Source organism: Megalobrama amblycephala, linkage group LG7, assembly GCF_018812025.1.
Source record: "Megalobrama amblycephala isolate DHTTF-2021 linkage group LG7, ASM1881202v1, whole genome shotgun sequence".
Lineage (NCBI taxonomy): Eukaryota > Metazoa > Chordata > Actinopteri > Cypriniformes > Xenocyprididae > Megalobrama > Megalobrama amblycephala.
Window position 1 is genome coordinate 34,483,607 of NC_063050.1, and position 23,921 is coordinate 34,507,527.

Below are 23,921 nucleotides of genomic sequence, written 5' to 3' on the forward strand. Positions count from 1 at the left end.
TAGACAGAAACCCCTCTGGGTTCGGGACAGAGATGGAAGCCCCCTCAGAGCTCAGGGCGGAGACTGGAGCTGACTTGGCTACTGAAGTGGAGTCTGTAAACACCGGCGAAGCAGCCATCTTGTCTGTAGACACCGGCGGAGGAGCCATCTTGTCCGTAGACACTGGCGGAATGGCCATCTTGTCCGTAGACACTGGCGGAGCGGCCATCTTGTCCGTAGACACTGGCGGAGCAGCCATCTTGTCCATAGACACTGGCTTGATGGTCATGATGGGATGATCAGCGGAGACGTGACGTGGCTCTGGACGATCAGCGGAGACGTGACGTGGCTCTGGGAGTTCTGCTGAGACGTGGCGAGGCTCTGGGAGGTCGGCTGAGACGTGGCAAGGCTCTGGGAGGTCGGCTGAGACGTGACGCGGCTCTGGAAGATCAGCGGAGATGTGACACGGCTCTGGAAGATCAGTGGAGATGTGACAGGGCTCTGGAAGATCAGCGAAGACTTGACAGGGCTCTGGAAGATCAGCGGAGACGTAACAGGGCTCTGGAAGATCAACTATGACTTGACTTGACTCAGGAAGATCAACTGTGACTTGACTTGACTCAGGAAGATCAACTGCGACTTGACTAGGTTCAGGAATGGCAGCCATCTTAGCTGAGGGCTCAAGCGTGGCAGCCATCTTAGCTGAGGGCTCAAGCGTGGCAGCCATCTTAGCTGAGGGCTCAGGTGTGGCAATTACAGGACAGGAAGTGGCATAAAGCACAGGGCTAGTAATCTTTAAAACAGTACATGCTGGTAATAAAGATGGGCCAAGCTCCGTGGCCATCGGAGCTTGGTGCGTTCTGCTGAGTATGGCTGAGTATTCTGTAAAGTAGGGAGTCGTGACGACAAGGGGTTGATTCAAACGCAGGCTTTATTAGAATGAGCGTAATTGTACAGGCAAGGGTCAAACACCAGCAAACAGAAACAAAAGGGCAAGGCAGAAGTAGTGATGGGACATTTGAACCGAGGCTTCGGAGCTTGTGTCGAGCATAAATGGGCGTGCCAGATGAAGCGTCGATTCGAGGCTTGTGTTGGGAATGTAGAAATCACGTGACCGATGACAAACGAGGCCTCGGTTTGTGTGGAATACGTCATCAGTTCGGTTTGAGTGTCGCTTCCGGATAAAGGGGGTTCGAAACACGCGCCACCTTGTGGGTGTTTCAGGAGTAGTAGAACCAGTAGTAGTAGTAGAGTGTCGGAGAGTCAGAGTTAGAGAGTTGTGTCATTGTCGTTATTGTATTATTAGAGCTATATTATTATATTATATTAGGTTATATTAGGTTGGTATATTGTTATTATTAATTATATTAGTTATATTATATTATTATTATATTACATGGATAAGATTGGTTGGATTGCTTTGGATTTTTGGATTTGGACTGGACTGCTTGTTGATTTGGATTGCCCTTTTGGATTTGTTTGCTTTTTTTGTGACCTCTTAATGGAGCCAGCAAGAAAGAGGAAATCCTCCCCTGTCTGGGAGCATTTTGAAATGGTTGCTCACAATAAGGTATGTGTAATTGTTATATTTTACTGTCTTAATATAATTATAATCCTCACTATATGGCTGTATAATGTTTCATGTCTATTATTTCATGTTTCAAGGTGAAATGCTTGCTGTGCCTGAAGGAGCTGACATACAGCAATAACACCTCCTCCATGCTCAGGCATTATCGAGCACTGCATGAACATGCAGAAACTAGTAACAATCCACACAGTACTCAAAGTAATACATAATATATATTTTTTTATTTATTTAAATAAGGTGTTAAGCTCCTACAATACACCAGCTTTGTATTTTATTATAGATTCCAAAAAAGAAATGGTGAATGAGGCCCTGGTGAACATGGTCGTCAAGGACTCCCAACCCTTTTCCATTGTTGAAGATGCTGGATTTAGGGAGCTCCTGCATGTGTTGGATCCTACTTATGTTATCCCAACTCGAAAGGTATATGATTAATAAAGTGGTTTATAATTATTCAAGCAGTTAATTAAAAGTAACTGCATTTCTTTTTATCCACAGGCTTTGAAGGTCATGGTTGAAAATAAATACAAGGAGGCTAAGGAGAAGGCCAGAGAGCAGTTGCAGAAAGTTGCGGCTGTAAGCCTTACGTCTGACATGTGGACATCCCTACACATGGATGCCTACCTAGCAGTAACCTGCCATTTTATAGATGAAAACGACAAGCTCTGCACTATTTCATTAGGTGTAGAGCATTTTCCTAAGAGCCATACCGCTGAGAACTTTGCTACTGGACACATCAAGCTCATGGAGGAGTGGGGCATAAAGGAGAAAGTGAAGTGCCTGGTAACTGATGCGGCAGCCAATATGATTGCATGTGTAAGATCATTAAATGTTAGGCATGCAATATGCATTGCACATGCACTAAATCTCATTGTGAGGAAGTCCTTTGATGACATCAGCAGCTTCAATGACATTAGATTGAAATGTAGGAAACTTGTGACATATTTCCGAACAAGCACAACAGCAAAAGAAAGACTGGCCCAAGTACAAGAGCAGATGGGGAGACCAGTACTGAAGCTGATAACTGAAGTGGACACTCGCTGGAACAGCACTTATAACATGCTGGAACGGCTCTATCAGCTGAGAGAGCCAGTGGGGGCAGCCCTTGCCTGTCTAAGGACTGACATCACCCCACCTACTGCCTTGGAGTATAAGGCTATCCAAGATGCCTTACATGTTCTTGCCCCTTTACACCAGGCTACAGTAGAGCTTTCTGCTGAGAAAAGAGTGTCTGCCTCAAAAGTGATTCATTTGATGAAGATGTTGAATCATACGGTAACGAGTAAGCTGGAAGGCCTCAAGTCCAATTTAACAAGGCAGCTGTGACAGCCTGGTCCGGAGGGTCAGAGAAAATGCTGTACATTTTGAATCATTAAGTGTGATGACCATACCCACATTATTGGATCCCAGATTCAAAAAACTGGGATTCTTAAGCCAAGGGAAACTACAAGAAGCAGTATCAAGATTAAAATCAGAATGTGCTACTGTAATCAGAAGTTCTGGTGCCCATTCTGCTTCCACCAATACATCCCCAGCTCAGCTGCCAGCCTCTTCAGAAGTAGGTCAATCTACAAACAACAATAAGTAGTATATTTCTTTGTTCTGTGAATTTTCACATAAGTGATTAGTACTGTGAACCATTATTAATGGAGTTTTTCTCTTTGTACCTCTATTATTAGGTGACCTTTGGCATCTGCTGGATAGCACGGTTGATCACAGTAGAAGGAGCTCAAGTGCAACAGCAGATGCTACTGTTGAAGTGGACCGATATTTATAGGAAGTGAATCTCTCAAGATCTGAGGATCCACTAGTATATTGGGCTCAACAGAAGCATCCATATCCTCACTTATACCAGCTGGCACTGTCATTCTTATGTTCCCCTGCATCCTCTGTTCCTTGTGAAAGGATCTTTTCCAAGGCTGGAGAGGTTTTGTCCAAGAAGAGGAATCGTCTAAACCCCAACACACTTCAAAAAATTCTGTTCCTCAATAAAAATCAATTATAATCCTTCCTTCACCCACCCACCCCAAACTGCTCTGTTGCAGTTTGCTCCATATCTCCAGTCCCATAAGCACAACACTGCACTAAAACTGTTCGCTGCACCAAAAAACTGTAACAATTCTTACCTTTTCCCACCCCAAACTACTCTGTTGCAGTTTGCAGCATTACAGTCCCTCCATAATAATCACTGCACTCAACACAGCATCAGTTTTGTTATACATACTGTCACTATCCAAACAATTTATGAATAATTAATTATCTGTGTGTGTGTGTGTGTGTGTGTGTGTGTGTGTGTGTGTGTGTGTGTGTCTGAGCCAGTTGTCTCTGCACAAGTAAAGTCAGACAGAGAAAAATACATATTTTATTTTATACCCAGGCAATGCACAAATGTCCGTTCAGGTCATAGGCTCAGGATTAATTTTGTCTGCTATTTCTTTGCACAGTAGCTAGGTGTCACTAGTGAGCAATGCTGAATGAAGCTTCGGGTAATGAACCTTTTGGTGAACCAATGGGTTGTGAAGCCTCAGTGCTTCATGAGGCTTCATTTGCCCATCACTAGGCAGAAGAGTAATCCAAGTCACAGGCAATGATACAATTTATGTAAATTGTAAATATTTATGTAAAAATTCAGAATGTAAAACAGCTTCTGCATTAATTAAAATGTTCGGTAACACTTTATTTTGATGGTCCCTCTATAGATAGTCTATAGATAGTCTGCTGACTATAAGTTACTTTACAAGTGCATATCTACTTGATCTCATCAGGATAGTATCTGTAGATTATCTATTAAATGTTTTGTAACAAGCAATACACTGTATGTAACATGTATACAGCTATTAAACAGTCTGTCAGTAAAGTGTTACTGACGTGTTATCCATTTAGGTTGTAGATGTTCAACAGCATATTAACAGACATGCAACAAATCCTCAACAAGTTTTCAGTACTCTAAAATACAGCAAAGTAAGAGCTTTTAAGTAGTCAGCATGTAGCTATTAACCAAAGTATCAACAGACTTTCACTAAACATTCAGTTGTCTATCAGTAGCAACACAAACATTTCAAACGAACTTTGTATGTATCAGGTTACCTACACTTGATATTTTGCTTTCGCAAGGATTTTCAGAAGCGCTCAACTAACAGTTTGTTGCATTTAAATTACATTTCAGTAGACTGTCATTTTACTTTGAGGTGAATTCATATATCCATCTGTTGCCATATTAGGCCCATCAAAATGAAGTGAAAATCTAGGAAATGCTGTCGAATGACTCTTACAAGAATTTTCAGGAGTGCTCCACTGACTGTTTGTTGCATGCAAGTTACATTTCAGTAGACTGTCATTTTACTTTCAGGTAAATTCATTTATCCATCTGTTGCCACATTTGCAGACCTGCCAACCTTGGAAATTTTTTTCGAGTACCAGTGTGACTGGACGGGGGGGGGGTAATTTTTTACATTTTTGATAATACAATACACAAAGCACACAAACCCATCTTCTTTAATCTAATTTTGACTGTTAAAGTTTTTTTTTTATTTGACACAATTAAAAATGTTACTACACCTGCTCAAAAGCATTTTTTTTAATTCATGATTATTCTTGCATTGCATAATGTGTGCTTATACAAACCACAAGTAAATCACATTCATATATTTAATATGGACAAAATTTTTTGTTTGCAATTTCAAGAAGGCTATATTTACATACAACTAACCTGACAGTTGAGTCGTTCATACAGGTTTTGTAATGAAAACTAGTCTACAATTAAGAAACCCTTAGAAAATAGTAAACATTGAGTTTACATGTGATTCATTTAAAATACTTAATTTATTATTCCAATATCAAAATATGATACTAAATCCCACAGAAAAAAGGGTTTCTATTTGTAGCGTGCTGTCTTTGAATTATAAACAAGACAAACATTCGCTGAATAAAAGGTTAGCCAATACAAACATATTTATAGAAAACAGTTGACAATGAATAGAAAGGACCAATAAGAGTATTCAAGAATATCAAGAAGTTAGTCATATAACGAGGGGTTGTGTTAACTAAAGCGTCCGTCATTTACCGAATCTTAAAAACACGGGTGGATAGTTAAAAATCTTTTCTGACAAAAAAAAATAACACAAGCAAGAATAAATTTTAAACCAAACACGGCAATTTTCATTTTACCTCTCTGTGCGCGCACGCGTTTGTGTTTATGAGGGCTCGCGCAGCATTGAGACAACGGTCATGTTAAATGCATAAGTAACTAATGTGCTAGTTTTCATACAAAATAAGTAGGCTATGTAACATAATTAGTTACTTTAGTTAGTATTAACATAATAACGCAACACATGTAGGCTATATATGTTTCTCAACACTGAGAATAAATAAATAAACGCCTGTTTCTCCAGACTCGCGCTTGTCAGTCAGTCACACATCACAACATTTTCATAATCAGCGATTTCAATTTTATTTAGATTTGTTGTCCAACATTACTTGTACATTTTATACTCGTTTACCTTAAGGTGTCAGAAGTACCATGACTGCTGTATTGTCCTCGCTTGAGAATTCAGTCACAGACGGCGGGAGTGGAAGGAGGGATCGAGCGGGATTTTGTATTGCTGTCGATTTGCAGTCTCTTTTTATTGATAGGCTGTACGCATTTGTCAATCATCCCCTCTTGCTATTTAGGGAAATGAACCCAGCGCTCAGATTGGTCGAACTCTTTTGCTGGATTTGAGTACTAGGCGTGCACAGAGGAGTCACCGGGTTTTTGCGTAGTATAGAATGACAAATCGTACCAGCGTACTTTGAGGTCAAAATGCGTACCTGGTACGCAAAATGCGTACATGTTGGCAGGTCTGCATTTGGCCCATCAAAATGAAGTGAAAATCTAAGAAATGCTGTTGAATGACTCTATAGGCCAACATCAAAGACAACATGGCTACCAGTCGTCAGTGGATTTTCAGCAGACAGTCAATAGATAGTAAGTACAGACACCAATAAGTATTTGGTCTAAGATTAAGGAAATGACAGCACCACAGTACAAGTACATATCTGCCAAATGGGAAATAAATACCAGAGTCATTAGTTTGTCCAGCCAACTGCTTTTAATGAACTGCTGTAAAAAAATTTAAAAAATAAATAATAATAAAAGGAGGCTGTGGACAACACAAAATGAAAGTCTCCTTTTTTACTTTGCTATATGTGTGTGCATCTGTGAGAAAGTTCCAAGAAAAAAACATGAACATTTTATATTACCAACAACACTTTTTTTATAGGGTTATAAACATGAATTTAAAAAAAAAAAAAAATAATAATAATAATAATAATAATAATAATAATAATAATAATAATAAAATAAAGTCAGTGATAGAACTGACTGATATCATGCAAAAGCCTTCCGAGAATCCCCTGTCTGTGACTCCTGCCTAACCAATATGTCCATTCTATGTATATCAGATGTTTTTTGAGAGCCTTCTCTGACCGGTTTGCACGCAACCTCCACACTTCCCTTTTGAAGTTTGCCCATGCCCGTTCAATGTTTTGTGTATGCACCCCAGTCAATGGATTAACAAAATTAATGCTATGGTTCACTGTGTGGTGTTGGTATCCTCTCTCTGAAAGCGCTGAGTATGCACGCCACTCATCACTATGAATGATGCTGCCTCTTTTTACATGTTTCTCTATGATTGGTAAAAGGGTTGTCTTGTCCCTTTTGTCCACCAACCGCAATACTGGTTTTCGGGAAGGCAAAATCTCAACCATTCCGAATACCCAGCTTTTCCTTCTCCATGCACCTCCAAAACGGCCTCTGGCATACTGAAAAAAACAGAAATTTATGTCAGACACTCCTGTTTTCTAAAAGTCAAAATCACTAGCCTTACAATAAATATTTTCATGCCAACTGATAGGCCTACTTCTAATCCAAATTTAAGTAGTTTTACAAGATTTACAGTATCTAATTTTTTTTTATTAATTTTTATTTTATTAATAATGTAACCATATTGTGTCTTGTCTACATATCCACATGTAAAGATATATTAGATGTGTTTTCTGAGGTCAAGGCTTACTTTTCGTCTGTGGTGAAACTTGCTTTCGTCAATGTGAACACATACATTGAGCCCACCAACTTTTTGTCCTCTTTTTTTCCTGAGCCTCCGCATACTTCTCACACATACACTTCGCAATTTCATGGACATCTTGGACAGAGTCGCACTACTATTTGAGATGTCATCTAGCATCATATCCACCTGTCACATACGGAGACCCTGTGAAAATCTAAACACAATGCCATACAATATTGTTTTAAAAGGACAGAAGCAAGAAATAAATGTGCAGACTTATGGATGAAAAGGCACTAGAGATCACAAAGAATAAAAACTTACCTGTGTATATACTTCAGCCAACTAAAAAGGCTTGCATGGGAATGGGAAAAAATGGACTTGGTCCTAATGCTTTTTCTGTTTCGTCCACATGACTTCTTGCACTGCCTGCAAATGAGAAATATTCATCATATAAAATACATTCCTGTTGGCACTGCCTTAAAAAAAAAAAGAAAAAGAAAACGAACCATCAACATAGACTGATCTGGTTTAGTACTTGTAGTGGGATATATATATATATATATATATATATATATATATATATATATATATATATATATATATATATATATATACACAGTACAGTCCAAAATTTTGGAACCACTAAGATTTTTAATGTTTTTAAAAGAAGTTTCGTCTGCTCACCAAGGCTACATTTATTTAATTAAAAATACAGTAAAAAACAGTAATATTGTGAAATATTATTACAATTTAAAATAACTGTGTACTATTTAAATATATTTGACAAAGTAATTTATTCCTGTGATGCAAAGCTGAATTTTCACCATCGTTACTCCAGTCTTCAGTGTCACATGATCCTTCAGAAATCATTCTAATATGCTGATTTGCTGCTCAATAAACATTTATGATTATTTTCAATGTTGAAAACAGTTGTGTACTTTTTTTTTCAGGATTCCTTGATGAATAGAAAGTTCAAAAGAACAGCATTTATCTGAAATACAAAGCTTTTCCAAACTTTTGGACAGTACTGTAAATATATCAAAATAATCTAATTTTATTTATTTTGACTTGCGTTTGAGAAGCCCCAATTTATATCCATACAGACGTATTTGGCAACTTGCAAATTCTAAAGACTACTACAGTGGGGCTTGATAACTACCTTGACATATTGTCATATGAGCTACAGACACAAGACTCATTTGTTAGTGAATTGGTTACACTGCATGTTATGGGTTCATTACACACGAAACATTTAACAACAACAATAAAATTAAAGATATAACTTTCAGAATTATTTTATTTTCTCTGTTAAAGATTATATTAAAGTGTTAAAGTTTAAAGACTAATGAATGGGAATTCTGTTTGAATTCCCATTCATTGGTCTTTAAACTTTAACACTTTAATAATAATCATCATCCCACCCTGTCTGGAATTATCTTGTTAAATTCTGAAATGATGTCTCTTAATTTGTACGTAGGAAAAAAATATTTTATTCTTATATAATAAGAATATATAAATATAATATAAAATATAAATATAATATAAAATAAATTTTATCTTTATTTTTAACACAATGATAAAGATGTCAATCTTTTTATATCATATCAAGAAATAATCTTCCAAAAAAAAATAAAAAAATAATATATATATATATATATATATATATATATATATATATATATATATATATATATATATATATATATATATATATATATATATATATATATTTTTGGAAGATTATTTCTTCACAATTTGAAACGCAACCCAAAGCTGAATGATTTCTGATAGGTATTGTGTTACTATAAGATGGTGAAACTTTGTAAAAGTAGCAAAGCAAAAAGATTTGTTAAAGTCTAACAGTATATAAGTATCCATTAATGCTTATGTGAACGGAAACCTGTTTTCCTTTATTTCTTATTTATTTTTTCCCTGTTGTAATCAAATAAATGGTACTTCTATTGCAGTGGCGGCTACTGGTCTGTCAGAGAGGGGAAGCTCATTTTCAGCCTACATCATAAAATTGTCTATTTATTTCAAAGTAAATTCTGCCCTACGTTCCTTTTCAAGAAAATGGTCTGTGACCCTGTCGTACCAACTAGGAGTCTTTTCAAGTGACTTGACCAGTGTCCTCTCAATGGCCAGCAGAGCTAGGCTGCTTAAACGGCCTTGGCCCATTGTGTTTCGGGTGTAGGACTTGAGTCGCTTTAGACAGGAGAAGCTCCTTTCTACACCTGCAGATGTAGCTCCAATTGTTGCCAATAATGAGAACAGTTTGGATGACTTCCATTAAACAGACTTTGTCATACCAGGAGAGCTGAAAAGACCTGTTATTTTTCCCTATCTTTTGCACTAAATCAATCTTAGGTGTTGATCTGCCCTGCTGTTTAATTCTAAGTTTTTCCTCATAAGGAACACTTTCAAATGGCTTCGCCAAAATCAGGTCGACAATATTAGCACCGTCTGCCATCGTGCGCAGTTTCACCCACGACGCCAGCCTAGCCTACTAACGTTATATGAATGAATGAATGAATGAATGAAGGAATGAATGAATGAACGATCTAAAAAAATTATTAAACTCTGTAAAACTGAAACAAGGAATGTGGTGTATAATTGTGTGAAATGTATGATGAAAATCAAGCAATTTCGCCAAGCAAATATCAAAGAAATAGGTTGCAGCAGTTTTTATTTCGACTGAACTTGAGAAATCCGCGATGGGACTGAGCGCGAATAGCTTCAGTGATTCCTTATAGTACAGAATCGCTGTCAGTCAAAAGGAGATGCAGTCTTTCGACAGACCCTCCAATCATCACGCAGAAGCTCGGAGTCCGGGCCAGCCCACTCCCCATTCACCCCCAGAGACGCTGAGCGTCCGTGGGCGGGACATAATCGCAGCGTTTATCCAATGACCGTCTAGTTTCGAAGCGCTGAAAAAAACCGTTCAAAGCAGCCCCATTGAAGTCAATGGACGCTGGGCTTCAATAGGGAAATGCACTGTGACGCTGCGGGAATGTATGAGAAGGAAATCGAGTCAGCCGACCTGCTATATGTAACTGATTCTGAACGAACTCGTCTTTGAGATGAACGTTTTCTAACGCATTTTTAGTCAATAAAATGTTAATACAATAGTACATATTTGACCATTAATTTTGTGACATTATAAGGGAAGCCGAGCTTCCCTTGCAGTCTTAAAGAAATCGCCACTGTTCTATTGATGTTTTTTCCTTAACTTGTTTTACATGCCTGATATTTAAATATGCATTTAACGAGTTCGTTTGCCCATATAATCTTTAGGGTATTAGGTTAGCTAATTTGGCTTGCTGTCCACTGAGGAGGGGCTCGATGAAGCATCTTCAACTCGAGCTCTGATACACCCCCCCAGTGAATAAATATAGGATATGATTATATAGGGCAAGGTACCTGAAATGAAGGTGGAGTTTGGGGAGGTGGAGGGATGCTGAAACAGCTGAGACTGAAGAGAGGTAAGCAGCTGCTTATATACTCTGGCTGTTGATTGGAAGATTAGATGGGCTCGCTCCTCCCTAAATTACGTTTAGGAACTTCACTTAACGAGTTCGTTTGCCCATATAATCTTTAGGGTATTAGGTTAGCTAATTTGGCTTGCTGTCCACTGAGGAGGGGCTCGATGAAGCATCTTCAACTCGAGCTCTGATACACCCCCCAAAAATTGCAGAATAAATTTGGGACAGCAAGTTGGATTTAGCATGGTTGAAAATGCTTAAGGATTTAAAGTATATGGGATACTCAGATACTTAATGCTTGTTACCCCCCCAAAAGGAGCGAAAGATTAAAGCGATATGAAGAATAGAGTTGAGGTGTCGAGTGGCATTAGTGTTTCCTATGCCGGAACACAAGGAGGTTGCGATTAATTGGCCTGAAGTCATGAATGAACACTGCTGCAGCAGTGATATTTAATGAGGCTCCTGTGGGATCTGGGCTGGAACGCGTTGCCCTACTATGTCCACCATGTGGAGCTATGAGCAGGCTTCTGCTGCGGCAAAATTATTATTTAAAGAACTCTGTCGGGAGCTTGCGTTTATTGCTGCTGTGTGAGTTTGACTAGGATGCATCTCGCCGCTGCACTGCTGCGGCAGTGACTTCTAAAATTACTCCTGCGGGAGTGTTTTTTGGGACTGGAGGTTTGAGTACGTGGTTGGAGAACTTCCCGCCGCAACGTCTGCAACATGGGGGCCCATGAATTCAGAAGTACATGGGGCCCCCAGCTGCCAACAGAGGGAAAGGAGGTCCTCGTCCCTAAAGGGAAAACGGGCCACTGATATCCAGAGCGAACCTGCCTGCCGCAGAAAAAGGGAGCCTACGGTATATAGATAAAACGCAGAGCTACCGTCCTTCCAAGGTGGTTTGGATCACATAAGGACATGAGGGCCCACTGCGATCCTTATGGGACGTACGATCCTTGGTACCTCCAGTCCGCTTGTTCAGATAGGAGGGCCCACACTGCGATCCGAACGGGAGAGCCTCCATGGTTAAGAACATGAAGAATCACACTGCGATTCAGAAAGGGAGAGCCCCCACGGCGCCTGAACGGAAGCTCACACTGCGATTCGACCGGGAGAGCTCCCACTGCGTTTCGAAGGAGAGAGCCCCCGATAAAATAAACGGGAAGCTCACTCTGCAAGTCGAACGGGAGAGCCCACACTGCAAGTCGAACGGGAGAGCCTGCACAGTATCTGGACGGGGGAGCCCACACAGCAATTCGAATGGGAAAGCCCACTCCAGGAGTGGTAGCTAACACACATACGAAAAGGGAGAGCTCTCACTGCATCCAGATGAATATGAGCCCTGCGGGGCTTGGTAAGCGGGGAGATGCAAAAATAGTAGGGAGAAGCGGTCCAGACTCAGAAAGATGCTAGTGTTTGTGATGTAGAACTGATCGAACATATGTTGTTTTAAAGGCGTGGCATCGACCGATCATTTTAATTTGGTGTTCGGATAGGCCCCTCTGGGCTGCTGTGATGGCTGCACCTATGCAGAAAGATAAGAAAAATGGATGGTTAAAAGGTTGTCTGGTGTTTGGCTGAGGGGGATTGGTTTTGTAAACCTCTGATGAGGAGGGATATCTGGGGACTTGAAGAGTCGGGGCACTGTTGGCCATGGATGAACTTGGAGAGCAATGTATGCCACTGAGGTAGATTTTGATTGTTCCTGAATTAAATTGGTATGATGGAGGTAAGAGATGAAGGATATTGAAAGGAGGGAAAACTCCTGGAAAGCTCTGTGGAAGGAAGGAACTCCAAGCTGTCCAGTAGGATTGGAGTGTTCTGGGAGAAACGGCTTGCAGTATGGTATTTGAGGATGTGGTATGAAGATGTCTTGAGGAAATGGACCAGACGAATGAGAGTTCTGAATCAGGAGGAATTGAAGTTGATTGGAGTCTGCTTCAAGAGCCAATGTTCTAAATTTGAAAAAGAAGATAAAACATCTGTGATTTTATTTTGGTGACCTGGGATATGTTCATCTATGATGATGAACTGGTAACAGGCGGAAATTCTAAGGGGCAATTAACATTTCGGAACCCCACAGATTGGCTGTTACTACTATGGGATACAGGTTTATGAGAATGATTGCTTGGTCTATGTTGTGGTGGTGGAGAATTCATCTAATTTGGTTACTCCAATTGGGCTTATGCGGAATAAGGTGGAGAATCAAAAGGGACGGATCATGAATCCGGAATCTAGTTCTTTTTGATGAGGCCTTCCACTATATCGGGTCCTATATCGGATAAGTTATTGCAGATCAAGCTGGAGTCAGGTATACTTTCCAGACTGCGGCTGAAATGTTCTGTCAGGCCTGAAAAAAGAACTGTTTGGAAATTGTCTGGATGGTGTCCATTTCACTAACTAACCGGGAAATAATGATTGAAGAAGAGAGAGGCTGCTCACTTAGCTGCAAAGCTTGAGGTAGATATAAAAATGACTGCTCCAAAGGAGGAAGAGGGACTGCTGTTGCGAGAGAATGGGCTGGCAAGCGGGGAACAGAAGGGAGGAGAGGAATGAGGCAAGTTGTAAACGGATAGAGGGTGAGGGACGACTAGCGGAGGCAGCCTCACGCTAGGATCCGCTTTCTGGGTGAGCGAGAAGTAACCATCTGCGAGGGCATCCTGGCGCATGGGTTTATCAAGAAGAAGATTGAAAAAGAACTGAAAAAGCAGAAGGAATTAGTGATGTTACATATGAAACTGAAGCTTCAAATCTCATATCGAATACACGGCTCAATTATAATGAATGCATGTTTTCAGAGGAGCGGTGATAAATGAAGGACGTCTCAACTATCTTTCCAGTCACATGAATGCTGTGCATTTCAGAATGTTGAACCCAGACCACTACTCTACAGGTTTATGGAATTTAAAGTCCATTTACTAATCTATATATTATATTACATGATCGTACATTCTGCCATAAAGACAGTATAAAACCCCATCATAATTAGAGCATGATTTACTTGCATCAAACTCTGTTAGTATTATTATTATTGTTATATTTAATTTATTGCAACACATTAGTATGGAAATTATATTATCAGAAAACTACACGTTTAACATTGCCAGGCTTTTATTTGCTTAATGGAATGACTGAGCTGTACATCTATATTCTTTAGCTGCACTGGCTGGTTTATGGCTGCTGTAAATTTATTTATTTATTTTTAAAAGCTTCAAGATTCAAGAGGCTTAATTTCATAATCCATAGAAGGAAGTAAAGTGCGGGAGACAGGAGTAAGTTTGGATAGTTCTTGCCTGAGGAGTGGAGCTGCGTATGGGAAGAGCTGGAAAAGCGGGACTGTTTTTGCGGCCGCTGTTGTTGATCGGGCGGAAAAAACGGCGGACGAGGAAGTGCGTGCGGCGGCAACGGACTGTGGATTAGCGTGCTGTAAATGTTTATGTTCAGGACATCAGGTCGGAAGAGAAACTTCTGAGTCTTGCTTTTATGATGCTGAAGTGTTTGTTGGCATCCTGGAACTGTTGTTAGAACTAAAGAAGATCGTAGAGTTTAGCTTTTGATGATCTGCGGGAGAAATTAATTCCAGAGCTGGAGAGGACTTGACGTAGGCTGTTGGCGGACCTTTTGAAATGGGTAGAATCAGTGTATTAACGGCGGTAGAATGAAGAGATGAAGTCTGTGAAGAAGACTGATGAGGCGCAGTTAAACGGGCGATCCTGAGCGTGGAGGAGAGAGTGGTTATCCGCAGCGTGGTCTGTATGAGCGCTCAGAAAGAGCATCCGTGTTTGGATCTGTGAGATCCGATCTTACGCGAGATGTGACTATTGGTGTCACGGGGAAAGTTCGTCGTCTGAAGGGGGATGGTGGAATTTCCGTGGTGTCGGACATCGTTCAGTACGGCACTACCGGATGCTGAAACAGCTGAGACTGAAGAGAGGTAAGCAGCTGCTTATATACTCTGGCTGTTGATTGGAAGATTAGATGGGCTCGCTCCTCCCTAAATTACGTTTAGGAACTTCACATAAATTAATAAATCAGATACTTACCAGATGTATCCATCTTTGCAAGAAGAGGTCACCATTTTCATGCGTTTCTTGCATCGCTTGCATTTCATTTTACCATGGAGTAATCTTTTTCTTTGCATCCACTTTATTAATTTCAGACGTGACTTTTTCGTTTCACTAACATAAACTTTCTCAATGAGTCCTCTTAATAAAGTGCTCATCTACACGGTGGATTAGCCTTAATGTCCAATATTCTTACTTCTTTTACCTTCTGTTTGATTTCTTCCTTCCTACTCGAACTTCATAACCTGCAAATTCAAATATTTTTTTTTAATGTTGAGCTATAGACAAATCCGGCGAAACACGGAAGTAAAGCAGCGCCGCCATTACTGCGTGCCTTGCTGCTAAGGAAGTAGCAGAAGTAGCGTGTTGGTCCCGTAGGCTGTAGCAGATGTTAGCTATATAGTTTTTTTAGTACCTATGCTGTCCAGTGATGCCGGGCAGAGCGTGTTGTGTGGTTGGTTGTTTTAACAACAGCACAAAACTACAGGCCTGGAATAAAACCGTTTGTGTAATCCACGAAGCTTTGTTGCACATTGACTGCCCATGTTTACGGCCATATGGATTGCACAGAGTTCCTGGTCGAGCGGAGGACCAAGATGTGCATCAAAAGTGGATGAAACACATAACCGAGATGGCTCATCGCATGCCAGATGATTAATAAAATAATCTTGAATACCTGTAAGAACATGTATTTTATTGCTACAACTGGTCGTGGCTAAGGCCATCCTTAAAAATATTTTGGTTTGCCGTAACAGCCAAAAAAATAAAAAATGGTCGGTAGGTCGTAAAAAATGTAAAAAAAAAAAAAAAAAATTTATTGCATCACAATAAGTGTATTGTGATTGTCAAAACATTTTAGTAACTAAGCTGAATTTTATTAGGTTTAGTGACATGATGTTACAATGTTTACATGGTAGGCTACAATTTCTGGTAAGCTACACTTTTTTATTATTTTTATTCAATTATTATCATTTAATTATTATTGTGATTTGATTTAATATTGACTCATTTGGATAAATATTAGCTAGGCTACACAAGGTAGGCATTCATTTTTCTCAAGAAAAAAACAACTCACCTGACTTAATGCTGTAAACATACAGAGAGCCCTATCAGCTGGCAGTATTATTTAAAAATAACAATTTAAATATAATGCATTTTTTATTATAATAACAACTTTATTTAATGATATAAGTAAAATATAATAAAGATTTAACAGGTTCTGTGTGAGGGGCTGCTAGCTGACAGCGTTCGGTCATTTCTGAGAGATTTACCTCAGACAGTGTGAATACATAAATCCATTTTGAAAAACATGTTTACAAGAACATAACATTATACGTCGTTTGATGTTGTAATATTTTTTAATCTGTATTTCTAGCATGTCACATTTACAAGCACCAAAACGGTATTTATTGTTTGAATTTCGTAATAAAATTGACAGAATCTGAGAGCTGAGATTTTTTTCTATCATAAGTAACCTGCTCTGTCTAGTCTGTCGGTCTCTGTGTCCTCTTTACTTCGCGATTTTTCTGTGCGTGAGAAAATGGATGTGTGGCGTGAGAGCGTGTGAAAAGCGTCAATTGCGTGTGTCTCACATTTTATTGCATTTGTATTAGCTGTTTGAAGAGTAAAAAAAAATCCGTGGGTCTTAATGCAATTACAATCGGCAAGTCGGTCGGACTAAAAGGGGAAAAAATAATTAATTTGGTCGGTCCTAAATTGACAGGGTCGGTCGGGTTATGGCAAACAAGAATATTTTTAAGGATGGCCTAATAATTATTTGAAACTTAAGCTTGTGAACATATTAGCAACACAGCTAGTAATGACAGCGTTCGGTTTTATTGTTGTCATCAATTAATACACTTCTTAATTACATTACATTACATTTTTACATTATTACATTATGTTGTCAATAAATTACCTTTATCTGTAAGTTTTGGCCACTGCCTGACATCATCTACCCATGTTCCCTTTCACCAGACATTTTCTTTAATGAGCAGGTTGCGCTTTAATTGAAATGTCATTAGAGGGCACCGGCCGGCAAGTGTCACACCGTCACACTTCGCAGGCACGCAGTAATGGCGGCAGGCAAGATGGCGGCGCCCATAGAGTTCGCGGCGGATTTGTGTATAACGGCGCGATTTCAGTTTCCAATCACAGGCGCGAACAGACAAATCCGGAAATGAGCGGGACTTGACGGCCCAGTTGTTTTGGCAACAATTATTATTTTAAATAAAATAATATACTCTATGCTCTTTGTTTTTATAACGTTTAATTATTATTAAGTTTTAATTAAGTTTATTTGTTTTATTATTTAGTAGTTTTTCTGTCCCAACTGCACCAGCGGCGTTGTCATAAGGTACCTGATACATTTCTCAGCGCTGTCGTCACACAATGTTTTCCGATTACTCAAACAAAATTTATTTAATCATTTTTAAAGCTTACCGGGGTAGATTTTCATTCGTATGTCAGATACATTGTAATTATATGTTGTACTTTTTATTTATTTATTTATTTTTTTAAATATACGTTTTAGTGTTATAAGACAGACTCGAATAGAATATTCGACTTTCGGAGCAGCCAAGCGCTCTCTTGAGGAAGACTATGGTGCTTAAAAGTTTTGCTGCCCAGTGGATCTTATCGGCAGAAAAGCCATTTTTGAACTCCTGCACGGTGTGATCGAACGCTCCAGAAAAAAGGTATTTTATTTAGCTTTTTACTTAAAGTTACTATGTCACTTGACAACGTGAAAAGTGATTGGCTTTCTATAAAACAAAACTTATAGTGTGAACCATTTAAATGTATCAGGCTATATTGTAGTTAGTCACTAGTAGTAAACTATTTTTTTTTATTTTCTTTTTAATGCCTAAAAGCTTTTCTATACAAGTACCAGAAATATAACAATGACAAAGTGGAAAAATTAAACATTGTCAATTGTCAAACTGGGGCTGTTGCATGAACTGCTTAGTCATCAAGTCATTTTTTTAAGACTTGTTTTTAAGTCACTTACATAAAAACTTTGGTCAAATCTATCACTAAAAAGACAAAGTAAGACTGATTACCCCTTGGGGAACTGGCTAACGTTAACTTGGCAATACATCTGATACTGTATTTGTTAATCTTTGTTAAAGTTAGTTGATAAAAATACAGCTGTTCATAGTTTGTTTATGTTACTTCACAGTGCATTAACTAATGTTAACAAATACAACTCTTGATTTTAATAAATTAACATTAAAAAATATTAATAAATGCTGTAGAAGTGCAGTTCATTATTAATTCATGTTAACTAATCTAGTTAATTAATGTTAATTAATGTTAATTAATGAACCTTATTGAAAAGTGTTACCAGACTGTCTTTGCAACTATCCCATGGTCTTACCTTGAAAATGTTTCCACCCACTGAAATGATTTATGGTATGCATGCTACTGTATGTAACATAATTAATTAATTAATTAATTATTTTATTTATTTGATTATTAGATGTCACATTACAACACCTGCAAAAAACGCAATGTAGAAAATGTAGAGGATGAATGTGAAGGTAAGTCATTGGACAAATAATTATATAGCAGTTTTCTTACACCTAACTTCACACTGGTTTCTTTAGTTTATTTGTGCCCTTCAATATATAGGAAATCTGTTATGTCTTTATATATTTGTATGATCTGATACTTGTGTATAATAGTGCTGCTAACTCTGTATATAACTAAACTACATAAATGTGTAATCACTGTTTACAACAGTGAAAAGGGTCACTGTGTTTTTGTTTGTTGTTTTGCTCCAGTGAATACAATGAAGCCAATAAAGCAAGAAATACTGATGTGGCAGAACAAGGCGGAATTATTACAAAATAAAGTGAATGAGTTGGAAGCCTTGAACAGCGAGCTTCGGCAGCAAGTTGTGGAGCTTTCAGCACAGCAAAGTAACAGCTCAACACATTAATTGTATAATCTATACATTATTATATACATAGAATATATTAGATTGTATAGATATATATTTTAGATGTGTAAAATGTATTTTGAGCACTGTTTCAGATAGTACACCAGAAATTCATTGTATGTATCATGCAATGACAATAAAAGGAAATCGAAAATGTATATTGCCTTTGTATTGATTTTGATGCAATATTTGTTATATTTCTTCATTCAGATCTGATTCCTAGTACTTCAGTGGCACATGGAGAAAGTGGTGCTGATGACCTAACTAGTGATGGGAACACATCAACTGATGTAGAGTCATCGGTCACAGAAGAATCATGTGATGATTCCTCTTCAAGTTCAAGTTCTGAAGAGACTCAAAGAAAAACAAAGAAAAGGAAAAACAAGAAAAACAAAAGCAAGAAACATAAGAAAAACAAGAAGAAGGGCAAAAATGAATATGACAAGATAAAACGAGGTAAACACAGTTGACTTTTTATGGTTTTTCTGTTTAAATCATAGTGAATGATAAGCTACTTATTTATTTATTTATTTATTTATTTATTTGCAATGCAAATACTTTCTTATAAATACTTATCCACATTTTGTATAGCACAGGAAGAGGCAGTTAGGTAGAGGTGTGGATCACTGCATATAAAACAGAATTTCCATACTTTTGCACATCTTCACACTTACAGTCCACACTCCACAGACAAAAATGTGTTTATGAAAACGGAAACTTTATTCAACCTCATGTTGTATAATGTACACTGTTTTATCTTTGAAACACAAAAAAATTACATTTTAAAGATTTTTTTTAAAGAATAATACTGGATGATGATTTCCATGCTTAATTCATTTACATTAGTCATGATATATTTGTGTGCGAAAAACAGTAATTTAAGTCATTAAGTAAACCACCAATTAGGTTTAGGGGTATTTTTTTCCAAATGTTTAGAGTGATTGAACTCACTGGGTTAAACAGTAGTACACTGGCAAGTACTGTAAAAACCATTTCGGTAGCACTTTATTTTACAGTACGTGTACTTTCCTGGTACATATATAGTAATTATGTTGTACATACAGGTAAAAGAGTGGTAACACAAGGTACTTACCTGACATCTACTGTATGTACATGGAAACTAATAAGAAACACTGCTGTACTTTCCAATGGTACAAACATGGTAATTACTCTGAACATATAGACAAGTGCTGGTAATAACAGGCACTTATTTATAGTGTCCGTATATGGTAACTAACAGACACATTACTGTACTTACTAATGAAATGTACATGGTAACTACAGTATGTTGTACTTATGGAAAAGTGTGGGTAATAACAGGCACTTATGTGTGGTAACTAAGACACATTACTGTACTTACTAGTGGTATATACATGGTAACTATGTTGTACTCACTGACAAGTGTGGAAACACATAACGGACACTTACTTACAGTGTGTGCATGTTAACAACAGTACAAAACAGAGGTTTACCAAATAGTGTTTTCTCACTGATGCCATTTAAAAAACAAAATTCTCAAGAAATAAAGTAATTGTTTTGCTGCACTATGTATGAACTTTATGTAGTGTTTTATGAACTGGTAATGCTAAATTGCTCTCCACAGCAGTGCATCTTATTTTACAGTCCTTACTAGTTAATATGCTTAAGCTTATTATTACAAACGTTAAAGAGCAGTTACTTCCCATGTAATGTTTATGTACAAGGATGCACTTTATTTTATGGTCCTATTTCCATGTACTTGCTATGATCGTACCAGTGAATATACCAGTTAGTTAATGTGTAAGTTACACCTGTGGCTGGTTGCATAAACTTAGCCTCTATGTTAAGACTGTGACTTAAGATCTAGTTTGACCAACTAGCAGGTTAGCAGGTACCTTGTGTTACCACTCTTTTACCTGTATGTACAGCGTAATTACTATATATGTACCAGGAAAGTACACGTACTGTAAAATAAAGTGCTCCCACTATTTCAAACAAACAAAATAGCAAATGACAAACAATATTTGTAACAAACTATAAAATAAGAGTTCACTCATTCAGTCTTTATATAATTTATAGATGTGATTTATATAATTTGCTGTGTCATAAAGCTACAATTTCAAAACTAACACAATCTCCAAACGTCTTAGCTTTCTATTGATGTATTACTATGTTGGCCGTCATAAAATCTTGTTTTGAGATAATGGGTTCTAAGGATTCCAAACAATTTTTGACATAATTTGACACAATTGAGTGATTTATGCAAACAGGCATTAACATTAAAAAAGTAAAAAACTATATATAGTAGGGGTGCAACGGTTCAGATTACTCACGGTTCGGTTTGTATCACGGTTTTAGGCTCATGGTTTCAATACGGTTCGGTATGTCAAATAAAAATAAAGAAAATAAAATAATAAAACAAATAATTAAACAGCACAATTAAACACAGTAAAGCAAAGATAAAAAATAAATAAAGTTTTTCAGGTTTTTCATGTATCCAGTTTTAAGGTACAGAAATTGAATAAAGTAGCTAATAAAATGTAAAACAACATTGCATGTAATCTTCACAGTATAAATTAAATAAAGATCAGTCATTATTAATTATTAAGTTACTATTCCATCATGGGCAATGAATGATTTCCTTGTCTTTTGTTGTTTGATTAACATTAAAAACACATTCAGAGAGCAGGAATGCAAGGGCTGTTGTCTCTTTAAGACACAATACACAGATCAGTACACTGAAACTGAACACATGCATTCTTTCTCGAGTGTATAAGTTCACTTTAGACATAACGACTATGCTTGCTAGGATACTTGCCAGGTCGGGTATGTTGACATAATTTTGTGTGAATTTGTCCATTCAAACACAAGACTTGAAAGAGTCCTCAATATTTGGATGAGTGCACAAGTCTTCTCACAGCACGCGCATTCTCTTTCGCGACTTGCACTTGAATGTTTAAATTGGAAAGGCTTAAATGAGTTTGGGTTAAATGCAGATAGCAACGTGTGCTGTTCAGGTCTCATCTGCGCTCGTGCGCTATCAACACCTGGGTGATGATAAATGATGTAAATGACTGGTTATATAAAGCATAGCCTACGGCATCCTAAATGTGTATGCGTCGTCAGATACAGATGAACCGTGGTGCAAGTGTGTGCCGAACCGAGTGTGCAGAATGGTATGGTTCGATTTTTTTACCGAGAACCGTTTCACCCCTAATATATAGGGCACAACAGGGCTAAAGGCCCCCCGGGGTGAAAGGCGCCCTAGATTTTATTTTTTCTTTAAACCACTAGATGGCGCAAAAACTTTCCGCAGTACTTTCTAAAACATCCACTTTTCAAGATGTTTACTTTTTAACTTGATCTGGAAAAATAAACCAAACAAAAGTAAGAAAATATCCTTATTATTAATATCCTTAATATCCTATAATTATTTGAAGGTGGGTTAAATGTGTTAAATTCTTTTAAACTAAATTTAAAAAAATCACTGGCCTTAAAAACTTAATACAACCAAAGAAACATATGGCCTCATATTATTTAAAATAAACTGGTTGGGGTGTATCTCTGCCATTGAGGTATTCACTTTTGTTTGTTTAAATTGTTTTTCAGCGAATAATGTGCGCGATGTCATACGTCGATACAAAAGGCTTTTGAAGCTTACAAAACGTGGAGCCACCATGACCAAAGCCTTCAGAAAAGAGGGTGTCTCTCGGAATGCAGTGGCCCAGCTCGCCCCTATCGCAGAGCTGTACTTTGCGGACAGGGTGCAGTTCAACAGCATCAGCTTCACACCAGGGAAGCTAGCCGAGTTTGCGGAGAAATTCCGAGAGCACATTGTGGGAGATGTTAAAAAAAAAGTGTTAGCGATGAAAATTAAAGGTTCACTTTTGCCTTTTTGTCTGAATAAGTGATAAGTTTGTTTGCTACGTTTGCTCTTCGCTAAGAGGATGTTTGCAATGTTTATATTTCTAACTGTCATTTGCTACAGTGTTTGAACTGAGGGGAACATTTTATTGTTACAGAAAGTATTGTTACAGAAAGTTTTTTTTTTTTTTTTTTGGTCAGTCTAGGCTAAGCTGTTTTCTAAAAACAGACTATACTTTTTTCCCCATGTTTACTTTTTCTGTGGTCTGTTAATTTAATGCTGTCCACTTTATTTTTATTTATTTATTTATTTGTTTTTTACAGCAGTTCATTAAAAGCAGTTGGCTGGACAAACTAATGACTCTGGTATTTATTTCCCATTTGGCAGATATGTACTTGTACTGTGGTGCTGTCATTTTCTTAATCTTAGACCAAATACTTATTGGTGTCTGTACTTACTATCTATTGACTGTCTGCTGAAAATCCACTGACGACTGGTAGCCATGTTGTCTTTAATGTTGGCCTATAGAGTCATTCAACAGCATTTCTTAGATTTTCACTTCATTTTGATGGGCCAAATGTGGCAACAGATGGATAAATGAATTTACCTGAAAGTAAAATGACAGTCTACTGAAACGTAACTTGCATGCAACAAACAGTCAGTGGAGCACTCCTGAAAATTCTTGTAAGAGTCATTCGACAGCATTTCCTAGATTTTCACTTCATTTTGATGGGCCTAATATGGCAACAGATGGATATATGAATTCACCTCAAAGTAAAATGACAGTCTACTGAAATGTAATTTAAATGCAACAAACTGTTAGTTGAGCGCTTCTGAAAATCCTTGCGAAAGCAAAATATTAAGTGTAAGTAACCTGATACATACAAAGTTCGTTTGAAATGTTTGTGTTGCTACTGATAGACAACTGAATGTTTAGTGAAAGTCTGTTGATACTTTGGTTAATAGCTACATGCTGACTA

The 23,921-nt window shown here is 37.8% G+C and overlaps 2 protein-coding genes and 1 long non-coding RNA gene across 3 annotated transcripts; 2 read left to right on the forward strand and 1 right to left on the reverse strand.

Annotated features, from left to right (window-relative positions):
* The first annotated feature begins 1,351 nt into the window (after positions 1 to 1,351).
* LOC125271443 (zinc finger BED domain-containing protein 4-like) lies at positions 1,352 to 2,051 on the forward strand. The gene is made up of 3 exons (XM_048195508.1): positions 1,352 to 1,549; positions 1,645 to 1,765; positions 1,848 to 2,051. The coding sequence occupies exons 1-3, from the start codon at positions 1,376 to 1,378 to the stop codon at positions 1,997 to 1,999; spliced, it is 447 nt and encodes a 148-aa protein (XP_048051465.1). The 5' UTR covers positions 1,352 to 1,375; the 3' UTR covers positions 2,000 to 2,051.
* A 3,716-nt stretch (positions 2,052 to 5,767) lies between these two features.
* LOC125272384 lies at positions 5,768 to 8,111 on the reverse strand. The gene is made up of 3 exons (XR_007185828.1): positions 7,933 to 8,111; positions 7,618 to 7,825; positions 5,768 to 7,366 (listed from the first exon to the last, which is right to left on the reverse strand). It is a non-coding gene; the product is annotated as an uncharacterized LOC125272384 (long non-coding RNA).
* Positions 8,112 to 14,470: 6,359 nt separating this feature from the next.
* Positions 14,471 to 19,694, forward strand: LOC125272386 (pre-mRNA-splicing factor CWC22 homolog). Its single transcript, XM_048197180.1, has 4 exons — positions 14,471 to 15,027; positions 18,636 to 18,696; positions 18,940 to 19,077; positions 19,308 to 19,694. Exons 2-4 carry the CDS (start codon positions 18,636 to 18,638, stop codon positions 19,565 to 19,567), a joined length of 459 nt encoding a protein of 152 aa, XP_048053137.1. The 5' UTR covers positions 14,471 to 15,027; the 3' UTR covers positions 19,568 to 19,694.
* Positions 19,695 to 23,921: the final 4,227 nt, after the last annotated feature.

Coding starts and splice junctions, on each gene's coding strand:
- LOC125271443 (XM_048195508.1), top strand. CDS start 1,376: ATGGATAAGATTGGTTGGATTGCTTTGGATTTTTGGATTTGGACTGGA. Junction 1,550..1,644: donor AAATGGTTGCTCACAATAAG/GTATGTGTAATT, acceptor TCATGTTTCAAG/GTGAAATGCTTGCTGTGCCT. Junction 1,766..1,847: donor CAATCCACACAGTACTCAAA/GTAATACATAAT, acceptor ATTTTATTATAG/ATTCCAAAAAAGAAATGGTG.
- LOC125272386 (XM_048197180.1), top strand. CDS start 18,636: ATGTCACATTACAACACCTGCAAAAAACGCAATGTAGAAAATGTAGAG. Junction 18,697..18,939: donor TGTAGAGGATGAATGTGAAG/GTAAGTCATTGG, acceptor GTTTTGCTCCAG/TGAATACAATGAAGCCAATA. Junction 19,078..19,307: donor GGAGCTTTCAGCACAGCAAA/GTAACAGCTCAA, acceptor TTCTTCATTCAG/ATCTGATTCCTAGTACTTCA.